General features: G+C 40.8%; 1 protein-coding gene across 9 annotated transcripts in view; it reads left to right on the top strand.

Moving 5' to 3' along the window:
• The first annotated feature begins 9,580 nt into the window (after positions 1-9,580).
• The window catches only part of LOC132391675 (short coiled-coil protein-like), a 48,044-nt gene continuing 42,939 nt past the window's right edge, over positions 9,581-14,685 (top strand). For 3 of the 9 annotated variants that reach the window (XR_009511305.1, XR_009511304.1, XM_059965169.1), the window contains exon 1: positions 10,126-10,703. Coding sequence is in view for 6 of the 9 variants with exons in the window: in XM_059965169.1 (XP_059821152.1) it covers positions 10,541-10,703 (163 nt within the window). In the remaining 3 variants the exon portion in view is untranslated. The other 6 variants (XM_059965165.1, XM_059965166.1, XM_059965171.1 and 3 more) reach the window with 6 other exon arrangements.

Here is a 14,685-nt window from a genome sequence, read left to right as displayed (position 1 = left end):
AACACTTCCCATATTCCATCTGACAATTCCTTGCCTATTCTACCAATATATTCAAGTCCTTCTGCAGACTCTGTGCTTCCTCAGCACCACCTGCCCATCAGCCTCTCTTCATATTGTCCAGAAATTTGGCCACAAAGCCATTCATTCCATTATCCAAATCACTGCCGTCTAATATGAAAAGAAGCAGTCCCAGCACCAATGCTAGCGAATCACCACTCATCACCAGAAGCCAATCAAAAAGGCCTCCTTTATTTCACTCTTTGTCTCCTACCAGTCAGTCAAATCTTCTATCCATACTAGTAACTTTCTTATCTTGTTAAGCAGCCTACAGTGCAGCACCTTGACAGAGGCCTGATGAAAATCCAGGTAAACTATTCTCTTTTGTCTATCCTGCTTGTTATTTCCTCAAAGAATCCCGGCAGATTTTTCAGACAAGATTTCTCCTTAAAGAAATCATGCTGTCTTTGTCTTACTTTATCATGTACCTCCAAGTACTCTGAAACCACATCCTGAATAATCAACCCCAACATCTTCCCAACCATTGAAGTCGGGCAAACTGGCCTGTATTTTCCTTTTTCCTGCCTCCTTCCCAGCTTAAAGAGTGAAGTGACATTTGCAATTTTCCAGTCTTCTGGAACGATTCCAGTATCTAGAGGTAATTACTAATGCCTCCACAATCTCTTCAGCTGCCTCTTTCAAAACCATGGGATCTAGGTGACATCTACTTTTTGACCTTGTAGCTTCCCAAGCACCTTATACTTAGTAATAGAAGCTACACTCAATTCTTCCCCCTGACACTTTCAAACTTCTGGCATACTGCTAATGTCTTAGACAATGAAGAATGATGCAAAATATTTATTAATTTCGTCCAACATTTTTTGTCCCTCATTACTATCTCTCAATAATCATTTTCCAGTGGTTTGATATCTACTCTCACCGTTTCTTTTACTCTTTAAATATCTGAAAAGACTTTTGATATCCTCTTTTATGTTATTAGCTTGTTCCTTTCATATTCTTCTTTTCTCTCCTTATGACTTTTTTTAGTAGCCTTCTGTTGGTTTTTAAAAGCTTCCCAATACTCTAACTTAACAATAATTTTTGCAATATTATCAGTCCTCTCTTTTGCTTTTATGCTGCTTTTTACTTCCCTTATCAACCACAATTACCTCATCCTCTCTTTAGAATACTTAATCTTTGTATCTACCCTGCACCTTCAGAACTGCTCCCAGAAACTCCAGCCATTGCTGTTCTGCCATCATCCCTGCCAGTATCCCCTTCCCGTCAACTTTGGCCAGCTCCTCTCCAGTGCCTCTGTAATTTCCTTAACTCCACTGTAACACCAATGCATATAACTTTAGCTTCTCCCTCTCAAATTGCAGGATGAACTCTATCATATTATACTCAATGACTCTGAAGGGCTCCTTTACCCAAACCTCGATAATCAAATCTAGCTTCTTACACAACCCCCATCCTGAATAGCTGATGCCCTAATTAGCACAACCACAAACTGTTCTAAAAAGCCATCTCACTCATAGGCATTCTACAAATTCTCTCTCTTGGGATCCAGCACCAACCTGATTTTCTCAATCTATCTACATATTGGAATTCCCCATAGCTATCATAACATTGCCCTTTTGACATGTTTCTTCCTCCTAAACTGCAGGGTGAGTTCTCTTTGGGCCAACGAGGTTGCCCTGCTTTTCAATAAGAGCATCATAGATCCAATCTTTGCTTGAACAGCGTCTCTCCACCCTCCTCATACGTCAACTGGCAGAACCTTCACAACCTATGCTTAGATCAGCAAATGTGACGTTATCATGTGTAATGTCTGTCTAAATATTTCAGGCCATATCCTGAAGGGGAAGACCAGAACTAATGATTCACAGAGGCAAAGCACTTTAGAAACAATAATCATGTTCAAAGGAAGGATAAGGAGAGGAAAAATGCATTAAAATTTTAGAGTATTAAAGAGGAACAGAGACACTCATTTTGTGCACTCACAATTATGAAGATTCTAGGATAAGTACTGAATATGAGGCACAATTTGCTGTTTGGACAATCTAAACGCTGGCCCAGATAGACTGGAAAGGCAGTATGTCAAGAGTCAGGTGAGGTTGGAACGTTCTGGGTACTGAGCTGATTTGGAGAGGTCAAGATCAGCTTCTTCTGCAGCGATAGCTAGGCCCAGAGCAATTCACCATTGTGGAGTCTGGGTCCTAATGCAAGGCACAATCTGCTCTTCGGGCAACTTAAACAACGGCCCAGATAGACTGGGGGCTCCTCTCTCTGTGACACTGAGGCTGTGAGACTGCCACTGGCTGCTGTGCTTTGTGTCTGTAAACGTTGCAGTGATTTGCCCTGCTAATACAATGAACTGAATACCAACGTTCTGGGCCTACTCCAGGCCACTCTGGAACTTGGCTCTAAGGACTCAGTTTGATTTGGAATGCTGTTTTTGTTGCTCGCTTCTATTGTTTGCACAATTTGTGCTTTTTTTCTCTTTCTCTGTGCATTGGTGGTTGGTCTTTTTTAAAATCGGGTTCTTTTGGGTTTCTTCCTTTGCAGCTGCCGTCGCAAGGTTGTATAAGTTATCCATTCTTTGATCATAAATGTACTTTGACTGGTACAGTGGTGCAGTTTTTAAAGCTTGTAGAGCTTCTGCTTCAAAGCACCAGATACCAGGTTCAATCTGTGTGGAGTTTGTCTGTTTTTCCTGTGACTACGTGGGACATCTTGAAATGCTACAGTTCGGAATATAAATAGGAAGAGTCAGCTTCCATGCTATAGCACTCTGGAATTCTATGACTAAGTTGCTAAAATTATGCACGAGGTTTAATGGTTACTTGTGGCAAAGGTACAAAATCAAAGAACTTGTTCTAAAAAGTAAATGTTGCGACGGCCTCAGTTGAAGTATAGGGTTTGGTTTGGCATTGCAGAAGGTGCAGAAGGCGTCCACGATGATATGGTTAGGGTATACTTTAAATATGGATCATATGTGAAGGCAGGGATTATTCAGGATGAAGAAAGTAAAAATCTTCAGTGATTTATCTTCTGTAAGCAAAAGGGTGGCAAAGGAGACAATAATCAAAGGAACAGAATTTAAATTTGGAAGAGGCACCATCTTCCAAAGTGATAATGGTTGATTTCCAAAGCAACATACTTAAACTGAAACTTCCTTCCAATGTTCCCTCTAATTTTTTTAGAGCTTCATGGACAAACTATAGCTCTGAGTGGGAGTTTTTACATGGCCTGAAATCTGCACAGCTCTTCTAATGTTTTTTTTGTAATGTCTACACTATGGATATCTAGAAATTGAGAAATCGCACACTTTTGATTGAATCATTAATTGGGTATAATGAAAAAGACTGCATATTCTGTAAACGTTTTCTCACCTGTCTTTATTCCCGCTGCACGGCAACAAGGGCTATGTGTGCAGGAGTGTTTCAGCTATGGTGCGGCCGCGCACGCACATCTTACAGAGAACAGCGATTCCTTTCGACTGACGGTGTGACATTGTTACATTGTTATTTGCCTATATTAACACACTAGTCCAATCAGTTTACCGTATGAGCACATGTAAACACACTGAATGTACTATCCATTCATAATGTCACTTGACAAAGGTGTTGACATAAGAACCCCAAATGATGTGAGCAGCTTGTTTTTTAACATGGCATATTTTTATAAAGTGGAATTCCTTGCCTGAAAGGCTGGTGCAAGCAGATTAATTAGTTGTATTCAGAGGAGAATTGGATGAATAGTTGAAGGGAATAAATTTATAAGGCTATGGGAAAAGAGCAGGGTATTTGCATAAATGTGATAGCTTTTTAAAGAAGCTGGCACAAGCACAATGGAATAAGTGCCCTCCTTTGTTCTGTCAACTTATGATCCGATGGTGTTTGACTTAATATGGAAATGTTGGGAAATTACACTTGTCATCATGTGCATTGTAGCAATGCTCAGCACAAGTCCTAATTAAACATCCCAAATCCACAAATTGAAATTCAACAAAAAAATCGACGCATTTTCAAATAACCTGAAGCCATTGGTTGTGTGTGGTTACTCCCAATCAACCTTAAAAGTTGAGGCAGGAGAATCTGCCAAAATTATTTAATTGGCCTTAAATCAGTTATGGTCAGTGATGAATCCTTCAGGCAGATAGAACTCTATCTCCATTTTATTTCCCCTGGTATTATAGCTGAGCGGAATATTCCTTACTGCTTTCAACTGCTCTTCAGTCAGTCTGAAGTACATATGCATGGTGAAATATCTACAGCCTGGTTATATCATGTCGATGTCTTAGTCATGCCATCTTAAGTCTCCTAATATGGTAAAATAGAATGGTACAAACACAAATCAATTTGATGGTTGGCAACAATAACTCAAAAGGATGTTGTGAAGATTAATTCTATATTTGTCTCTTGATATATGTTTGCTTCAGTAATTGGTTGCTTAGTTGATTACATATCTTAAATTTTTTTGCTGTATCTTTGTTCCCCTGTCATCTTATGATAGTCGTTGTTTTACTTTCATGTGTGAAATAAATAAACAGTATGTTAAAAATAATTATGATTAATATTTCTGCTGGCAAATGTGCCTGATGACAAAATTTCACCATGTAAATGTTAAAGCTCTTTGTGAAATTATTCACAGAATCAGAGAACCATGGACAATGTTTGATGGAAGGAAAGGATTTTGGCCATCGGTTGGAAAAAGAGCAACAGTAGGTCAGTCAATAACATGGCAAGATCCTCGACCTTAGTCCTACAATTTGCAGCTCTTCAAGAACATGTCAAAGTGTTTTTAAAGTACAATATATTCAGAGTTTCTGCCTACACCCCTCTGAAAAACATCTTTCTATTGTCTTTAACCTTTCTATCAATTAGTTGAAATTTGTACCACTTGGTTTTTGAGCCCTCACTTTGGCAAACAAAAACTCCTTCTAATTTAGTTTATATATGCCTTCCATGACTTAATATGCACCAATTAAGTCCACCCCAATGTCCTTTGTTACAAAGGAAACATCTCTGGCATATCCAATTGTTCCTCGTAGCTACAATTTTCCATGCCTAGCATATCCTCAGAGTTTTGTTCGGTACCCACCCCAGTACATTCAAAACTTTCATAGAATGTAATGAACTGAACTGCACAGAGCATTCAATTCAAACTATGCTCTCAACGTCAATGAGTAAAGTTCTTCCTGCTTTTATGTTCTATGATTTGGCTAATAAAGAAAAATATCCACATCCTGTCTCGAGCACTACTGCATGGTAAATATTAAATACCATTTTCATGAAAAAGGGAATTAAAATTGTGGGATCTGACTTGCAAAACTTGTAAAAATCCACAAACTGAATGGAATAAAATGTAGTGCGACCAAGTCAATATAAACCAGTGGCTCATGGACAGATACTAAAAGCCCTGATACTTTTTATCTAATTCCAGTGAATGGTAAGAAAAGTATGTAAATCTAATATTTATAGTATGCAAATCGAATATTTTAATGAGTCAGTATTTAAAACGTTAATATATCAACACTGTACATGCATTGGAGTTCAAGAAACTGCAGATGCTAAAATCTGGGGTAAATTAATAAACTGCTGGAAGAACTCAGTGGGTCAAGCAGCACCAGTGGATGGTTGACACTTTGGGTCGGGACCCTGCATCAGGGCTGAGAGTGAGAGAGATCAGTATGTAATACTGAGAAGAAGGGGTGAGACAGAGATTGGTAGGTAATACAATCACAAACAAAAGAAAATCTGCAGATGCTGGAAATCCAAGCAACACACATAAAGTGCTGGAGGAACTCAGCAGGCCAAGCAGCATCAGTGGAAAACAGTACAGTCGATGTTTTGGACCGAGACTCTTCTGTAGTCCTTTCCCCTTTCTCCTTCCTGACTGTCACCCAGTTTTCTGTGTCCTGCACCTACCTCTCTATATCACCTATCTATCACCCATTTATCACCCATTAAATCACCCATTTAGCTTACCAAATGATCCAGAGTTTATCCAGTCCCAGCTCCAAACCTTATTGCAGATTGTTGAAAGCTGCAGTTGGATGCACTTCCCGCAGGTGTTGTCATCAGGGACACTGGAGGTCTCCCTGCCTTCCCACATCCCTCAAGAGAAGCATTCAACTATCCTGCCTGATATCCCCACTGTCCTAGCTGAGCAAATGTAAAGAAGGGAGGAAATAAAAGCTTTAGTTACAGCTTTTCTTTTCTGCTTTCTCTGACTTGAACCTTCTCCTTGCTGAAGCCTTAAAAGCTAACTCTGTCCACTCCAACAAAGGCCGCTTTGCTTGCCCCTGCCTTCCTTTAATTTGTTACTGTTAATTAATCCCAAATGCCGAATCCCGAATCAGTCAGAGCTCCAAAACTACTGCTGTGAGTTGTTGCCTTTTTCTACTCCGCTAGAGAGCCTGACTGAAATTCCCTTTTCTCAAGCTTTTGATCTCCCGATCGGTCGTTGGTCAAAGCTCCAACAAATTGCAGGGACTTTTGGACTATTCTAATGGTGTGGATTTCTGAAGGTTTACATAAATATTGCTGTTTTAACCAAATTGTTTAATGTTATTATGTGTTGACATCAGGAAATTACCAGTTGTAGATATTACTATTGTGGTAATGCGAACCCTATTCATGTCCCATAGTCTTTAAATTTCCTCTTTTAATTCAGCATATTTCTGCTGTTTTTCACTTATTGATTTCTGTATATTATGTGTGCTTGGAATGGTTATATCTATTGAGCATGTTGTTCTTGCTTGTTTATATATAATATTATATCTGGACGGTTATTATAAATTGTCCTATCTGTAATAATGGATTGGTTGTAATATAACTTGCAGGACTCTGACTCTAAAAACTGGATCAGGCTTGTATTCATTGCTAAGTGTGGTGTCTTTTATGAGATTGTATTTTAAAGCAAGATTTTGGTGAATGAAATTTGCCACTTGATTGTGCCTATGTAAGTAATCAGATTGAGTTAAACTGCTGTAGGATCCTGTAATGGGTTAGATTGTTATGGTTTCCCTTGACACTTTCTGCATGTATTGCCTTGAATTTGTTGGTATTTATCAAGTATTTTTGGTAATTTTCTTGTATTAACCTTCTGGCCTTGTATTACCCCAGGGAACTAAAAAGAATACATTAATTTGTGTTCATCAAAAGTGTTTATTGCCTTTGTTATATTCTTCCTGTTGAGCTCTGTTTGGCAGATTTTCTTAGGCCTTGAAGTAAATTCTGCCACAACTTTTCCCTTTATCACACAATGATCTATTTTCTTTGCTTGTTCATATCCCAGGTACTTATATGTTTCACATTCATCCATTGATTGTATGTATCTGCTGCTCTGTTTTATATTCTACTAGCTCTGTTGCATCTTTCTTTATGCTTCATGTTCTACACTTATCCAGTCCAAAGTTCATGTTCATATCTTTATGAAGTAGTTCTACTATTTGAGTTAATTGCTTTAGCTTTACTGAAGTAGCATATAATTTCAAATTGTCCATGTGCAGTATATGAGAAGAACCAAGGTTTAATTTGTCTGATTGTTCTGATTTGGTACACTATTTTCATTTGATTCAGTAAATGAGAGTGTAGGTTTAAAGCTAGACAAAACCATAAGTGGACTTAGAGTCGTCCTGGAAAATGCCTCAACTAATTTTGTTGTTAGTGGTTGTTCATTTTAGGAAGTTAAAAGATAGGGTGGTTATAGTACGCCAATGCTTCATCAGATTTGTCAGTTCTTCAAAAGTATTGGGTGTAGTCTATGTATATTAAGAACTTCTATAAATCTTGAGTGTGGGACAGAATCAAGTGCTTTTTGGTGGTCAATATAACAACGTGAAAGATTTCTGCTTTTCCCCTGGGCTTGATTTAAGAATTACAGAATCTATTATCAGTTGTTCTTTGCATTCTTTCATACCCTTATGAAATACTTTCTGCTCTTCTCTGAGTATATTCTGGCTATGTAAGCAAGTGGTGATTAGTTGTGAGATACATGAAGTTACAATTTTATATATAGCTTGCAAACAAGTAATAGGATGATATTCTGATGGGTTATTTGTGATTTCTCCTTAAGGTAAGAGATATGTTTTACCTTCTGTCAAAAATTTGGGCACTTTTCAAGATTTTAAAGAAAAATTTTGTAATGTATTAATAGATACAAATGAAGGCAAGTGAAAATTTTATATCAATAATTATGAATATTATCACTGCTGGTACTGTTCCAGTTAAGGGTATTTTATAGCCACTTTTAGCGTATCGATTTAGCATATTATTATTTTTATTATCAGTTTTCTTTTTGTATTTGCACAGTTTGTTGTCTTTTGCACACTGGGTGAATGCCCAGCTGGTGTGGTATTTCATCGATTCTATGATAGTTATTGGATCTATTGAGCACATCCACAAGCAAGTGAATCTCAGAGTTGTATATAGTGACTTGTTAAAAACTTTACTTTAAACTTTGAGATACACTGAGCATATCCACCACCCTGAGGAGAGTTAGCAGCTTTATCATGATGGAAGCTGTGATTGCATGAGTGGACAGTAGGTTAGCCCCTGATGTTGGAAGCAGACTTCATATTTGGGAACAGAAATCCGATGAGTAGGTGGGGGGATGTGACAAGGGATAGGGGATTGAGATGGAACAGTGGAATAAAGGGTGAGAGACCCTGGGTAGAATAGTCAGAGCTGGAAATGAAAACAAGGGGAGTGGGCTTTTTTTATTATACACTCGGTGGCCACTTTATTAGGTACCTCCTTTACCTAATAAAATGGCCACTAAGTGTATATTCATGATCTTCCGCTGCTGTAGCCCGTCCACTTCAAGTTTCGACAGAAGCTCTTCGATCCAAGAGGCTCTTCAGCATACCACTGTTGCAACACGTAGTTATTTGAGTTCCTTTTGCCATCCTGTCAGCTTGAACCAGTCTGGCCATCCTCCTCTGAACTCTCTCATTAACAAGGTGTTACTACCTGCAGAACTGCCACTTGCTGGATTGTTTCTGTTGTTTTTCATACTTTATGTGAAAATCCCAGGAGGTCAGCAGCTTCTGAGATACTCAAACCACCCCATCTGGCACCAACAATCATTTCATGATCAAAATCATTTATCTCACACTTCTTCCCTTTCTGACATCTGGTGTGAACCTCTTGACCATGTCTGCACGCTTTTTTTGCCCTGAGTTGCTGCCACATGATTGGCTGATTAGATGTTTGCATTAATGAGCAGGTGTACAGGTGTACCTAATAAAGTGGCTGGTGAATAGGATTCACAAGACAGAGTAGGCAATTACTATTTAAGTGTATCAGTTTATTTTATCTACTGTAAATGTACATTTTTACCATTTACGTCGGCTTTTAATTTTATTTTTATTTACATAAAAGCAGTTTCAGAATGAAACAAGCCGTTCAAAAGGGCACTTGGGTGAAGTGAATTTTAGATTACTTGTACTAATTATGGTCCAATTAAATGACAGGCAAGCGAAAGCTAAAGGAAACAAAATGTTTACGGGGTTATTTTTTTAAGCCACTAGTTGTAAGCTTTCACCTTTAACTAGTTTTCCGGCGAGCTGAAGATCAGGTGTCAAAGTACCAGGTACTGCTTCAATTATTCAGTGCTGAGCATCCGATTCGGATGAACTTGAACCAACAGATCTTCCAGCTCTCTTTTGATGGTTAGGAACTTGATCGCTGTCTGCTTGGGAAGAATATGGATCAAGCTGAAATTCCAGAAGAGGACGGCACCTTCACAACCATTTCTCTAGCCGACGATTCAGGTAAAATCTAGTTAATAGATAACTGGCAATTCAAAGTACAAAAGAAACTAACAAGTTTTGATATTGTTAGTTACTCCCAAAGCAGATTGATTGAACGTCGTCTGCACTCAGGACTTACTGATTTGGAATAAGGACGGTGGACGGGTTCGGCGTGGGGAACCATTGTTCAGATAAGCAGAAGAGAAAAGACAAATGTGTATACGTAAGAAAAAAAAAACAAAGAAAAAAACGTGCGGCACCTTCCCGTGCAGGAAGTATGCTTACTGCTTGTATAAGCTCACATTCACAAGTTCTGTCGGATCTTAATACGATTGTGTCATTGATGTCGTTCTTTTATTACTGTTCTCAGTTCTTTGGCAACAGGGTTCGATTACATTTGAGCCTTTTTGCAATTGAAGAGATGGATGAAATATTGTTTGGAAACAATCAAACTATATGAAATAAGGTTTCTCAGCGTGGCACTATGGTGACGTGGCAAAACATCTGTTTTGCCTTAGTTTCCGACTATAATTGGTTGGAATCAACTTGCTTTTGAAAGTTAAGTTTTTAATTCAAATAAGCTGAGGTCAAGGTGGATGGATGGCTTGCAAATTATTGTGAGCTTTCTCTTTTGTTTGAAGTGGCTTTCAATGAATGAACACTAAAGAAGCAAAGAAAGGCAGATTTTGAATTTGTTGACACTACCTTGTGGGGATTTTAACCGGCGGGAGAAGATGCCGGCCGGCCGGCCGGACAGACAGGAAGCCTCCCCGCGGCCGGATGAGAGGCAGCGCCGGCCTCTCCCCATCTTCCTGTTGGGGCGGCCCTCCCTCTGGTGGCCGCCTTGTTCATGGCAGTTCTTTCAATTTCGTCTGTCTCGGAACTGCCTCGGAGCCGCTTGTTTACTTCCCGTCCGGATACACCGATCCGCCGGCGCAGGCAGGTGAGTACTGGGCAGGGAGGCGCCGGGTCGCCGAACCCAAGCGGGGTGAGTTTTCGGTAGGCGCAGGCCTTCCCTGTCCGACCCGCACTTAGGTGTCCGGGGAAGGCCTGCGCCAGCCTTCTCCAGCTTTCCTCGGACCGAAGGGAGAAACCCCAAATGGGCAAAGCACCCAGGAGACGTGGCAAGACCCGGCAGAGACTCTGACCAGTGACTGCTTTAAAAACTCCCTCGGTGCCCGATTTCTATTCACCAAACCACGTTAATGTGTCAGGTTTAAAGCCCTCGACAGCAGTCACAGTGCATTTTGAAAATCTGTAGATGCTGGGAATGCAAGCAACACACAAAATGCTGGAGGAACTCAGCAGGCCAGGCAGCATCTCTGGAAAAGAGTACGGTCGATGTTTCAGGCCGAGACGCTCCACCAGGACTCGTTTTGAGTTTTGATTTGCACAGCTAGGATTTGGATTTCAGAGTAGTTTCCTTCAGCGGAATGTGATGGAAATTCTTTTAACATTGTACACAATTGATGCATCTTTTGTGAAATTGGACAGGGTATTTGCACTGGAAGTTCTCCTGGTGTAGAGGCATGGAGTAGAGAGAGACACAGCATGAAAACAGGTTCTTTGGCCCAACTGGCCCATGCCAACCACAGCATCCTCCCTGCTAATCCAAATAGCCTACATTTGCCCATAACCCCTCCACGTACCTGTTCAAATGCCTCTTTAATGTTGTAGTTCTACCTGCCTTGCCGCCTTCCTCTCACAGCTTATTTCAAGTATTCACAAACTTCTGTGTAAAGAAGTTACTACGTGGGCCTTTTTAAAAATCTCTGCCTTCCATCTTGTATTTGTGTCCTCTAGCTTTAGACTCCCAAACCCTGGGAAAAAGACTACGACCATTCACCTTATTCACACCTCTGATTTGATAAACTCTGAGGTCACCTCTCATACTCCAGCAAATAAAGATCCATCGTGGCCAACCTCTCCCTATAACTCTGAACCTCTCGTCCAGGCAACATCTTTATAAGTTTCTCTGCACCCTCTCCAGCTTGATAATGTCTTTTCTATAACAGGGTTATCAAAACAGTACACAATACTCCAAGTGTATTTTCCTGGTTCAGGTTTAATGACGTGCACAAGTACGGTCAGGTGCGGATACAATTTAAAAAAAAACTGCTTTTAGCAGCATCACAGGCATGAAGGTACAGACAACACACAGAACACAAATTAGACATAAATTACACCAGAAAATGGAGAGAGAGTCAAAAATAATTGCAAAAACAAGACTGTAATGCAAAGCAAAGACACAATCATTTTCATCAACTTTACCTCCAATGTCCTTCTTGACCTTAAATTTATTTGCCCATTCTCTGTCACTTCTCTCCTCTTAATTTCTGTCTCCATCTCTGGAGACAGAGTATCCACTGATATCTTTTACAAACCTGCTGACTTTAACAGTTACCTTGACTATACCACTTCCCGTAACTTGTAAACATTATATTCCGTTCTCTAAGTTCCTCTGTCTCCTCCACAACCATTCTCGGGCTGAAGCTTTCTATTGTGGAACATCTCGGATGTCCTTTTTTTCTGGCCAAGAGAACAGGGTTTCCCTTCCACCACCATCGATGCTGCCCTCACTGTAATGTCTTCCATTTCCCACACATTTGCCCTCATCCCATCCTCCTATTGTCATAACAGGGATAGTATTCCCCTTATCCTTGACTACCACCCCATGAGCCTCTGTATCCAGCACTAGAAGTGTAATTTCTGCCATCTTCAGCAGGATCATACCACAAAACACATCTTTCCCTACACACTGCCCCACCTTGCTTTCTGAAGGGATTGATATCTACGCGATACCCTTGTCTTGTCCTCCCTCCCCACTGATCTCCCTCCGGACATTATCTCTGCAAATGTGGCAAGTGCCACACTTGCCCCTACCCATCCTCCTTCACCACTATTTGAGGCCAGAAACAGTTCTTCTAGGTGAGGCGACACTTCACCTGTAAGTCTGTTGGGGTCACCTGTTGCATCAGTGCTTCTGATATGGTCTTCTCTACACCAGTGGGACAATGCTTTGTTGAGCACCTTCACTCTCTCTGTAGGATCTCCCATTGGCTACCCATTTCAAAGTGACTTCCATTCCCATGTCTATCCACGGCCTCCTCTACTCCCATGATTGAGTTCACTCAGTTTGGAGGAGCAACACCTCATATTCAGTCTGGGTGGACTCCAGTCTGATGGCATGAACATTGATTTCTCCAACTTCCAGTAATTTCTTCCTCCTCCCTGCTTCTCTCTCCATCCATTCCCCATTCTGTTTACTCTCTCACCCTTTTCCTCACCTGCCCACCACCTCCCTTTGGTTTCTCTCCTTCCTTTCTTCCATGGTCTACTGTTCTCTCCTATCAGGTTCCTCCTTTATCCCTTTATCTCTTCCATCTATCCTCTCCCAGCTTATTTCATTTGCTACCTCAGACACCTACCTTCTCCCTCACTCGGTCTCATCATCTGTCAGCTTGTACTCCTTCGCCTCCCTCTCCCCACCTACTTACTCTGGCTTTCTGCTCCCTTCCTTTCTAGTGTCTTGTTTTGAAATGTCAACTGTTTATTCCCCTCTATAGATTCAGCCTGACTTGTTGAGTTCCTCGAGCATTTTGTGTGTGTCGCTGAAAATGTGGAAGGCTGGCGGCAAAGTTGGATCTTTCCTCAAAGTGTTCTCTGTGCAACCTGAAGTGCTCAGGGTGGCTTCATGCAGAAACCCAGCAGGGAAATGGGGCCTTCTTTGCTGACCATCTATTCAAATCCTATGCTAATTTTATTTCATCATTCTCCCTACCTTCTCATCAGTTCCCCTCCATCACTCACTCATATACTAAGGGCCAATTTACCCATCAATCAGCATGTCTTTAGGATGTGGGAGTACCCAGAGGAAACCCAAAAGGAGAATGTGAGAACTATGCACAGAGGTAGCACCTGAGGTCAGGGTTAAAGATGGGTGGCTGCTTCTGTGAGGAATCAGCCCTACAGGCTCTGCCAGTGCACCATTCTATTTCACTCTACTACTTTGAAATATCATTGCTTTTTACATGTTTACCATGGATTCTTCCATGGCTTTGAAAGGGAACTTCAAGCTGGATAGCACAAACAAGTAAGGTAAGATTGGTGATCTGAGAGGAAGGGGTACCAATTTCCTTGTGTAGGACTATTCCTAGGAATTTGAAAGATTGAGGGGAGATTTGATGGCGGTATACAAAATTAGAAGGTGTATAGAGAGGGTGAGTGCAAGCAGGCTTTTTCCACTGAGGTTGGGTGGAGCTACCACGATAGGTCATGGGTTAAGGATGAAAAGTTTAAGGGGAACATGAGAAATTTTTAAACTCAGAATCTTGAGAGCGTGGAGCGAGCTGCCAGTGGAAGTGGTGCACGCAAGCTCAATTACAATGTTTAAGTTAAATTTGGAAAGGTACATGGATTGGAGGGGTATGGAGAGCTATGGTCCCAGTGCAGGTCAATGGAAGTAGGCAGTTTAAATGGTTCAGCATGGAATAGATGGGTAGAAGGGCCTGTTTCTGTGCTGTACTTTTCTATGAATCTATGACTCTAAAGACCTTATCCCTATTAAATTTACAGAGACGTGTGATTTCATCTCTGTTTCCAGGGAACATTATCTTTTCAGCTTTATGTTTATCAAGTCAGTAATCATGGGTATATTAGTCAGCGTATATGCCAGTACTGCTCTAACAATTGAGGACAAGGTCACAACTTTCTACTGCAGAATTAATTCAGTCTTCTGTTGCTGATGTGTGTCATGTGGCAGCTTGTGGCTCACGGTGGTGTCCAACACACTGGCTCTTCTGGATATTCAATATGATCTTTCTAAATGGACACAATGTGAGCGAGTTCCAAGCCAACACATTCAGCACTCAGCTGGAGAGGGGTGGGGTAGAGCAGATGAATTTCTAAGTCAAAGTGCTTCATAT

This window comes from Hypanus sabinus, chromosome 3 (genome assembly GCF_030144855.1).
Source record: "Hypanus sabinus isolate sHypSab1 chromosome 3, sHypSab1.hap1, whole genome shotgun sequence".
NCBI classification, from domain to species: Eukaryota; Metazoa; Chordata; class Chondrichthyes; order Myliobatiformes; family Dasyatidae; genus Hypanus; species Hypanus sabinus.
The sequence above is the reverse complement of the archived record's forward strand: the minus strand, read 5'-3'. Positions and strand labels throughout refer to the sequence as shown.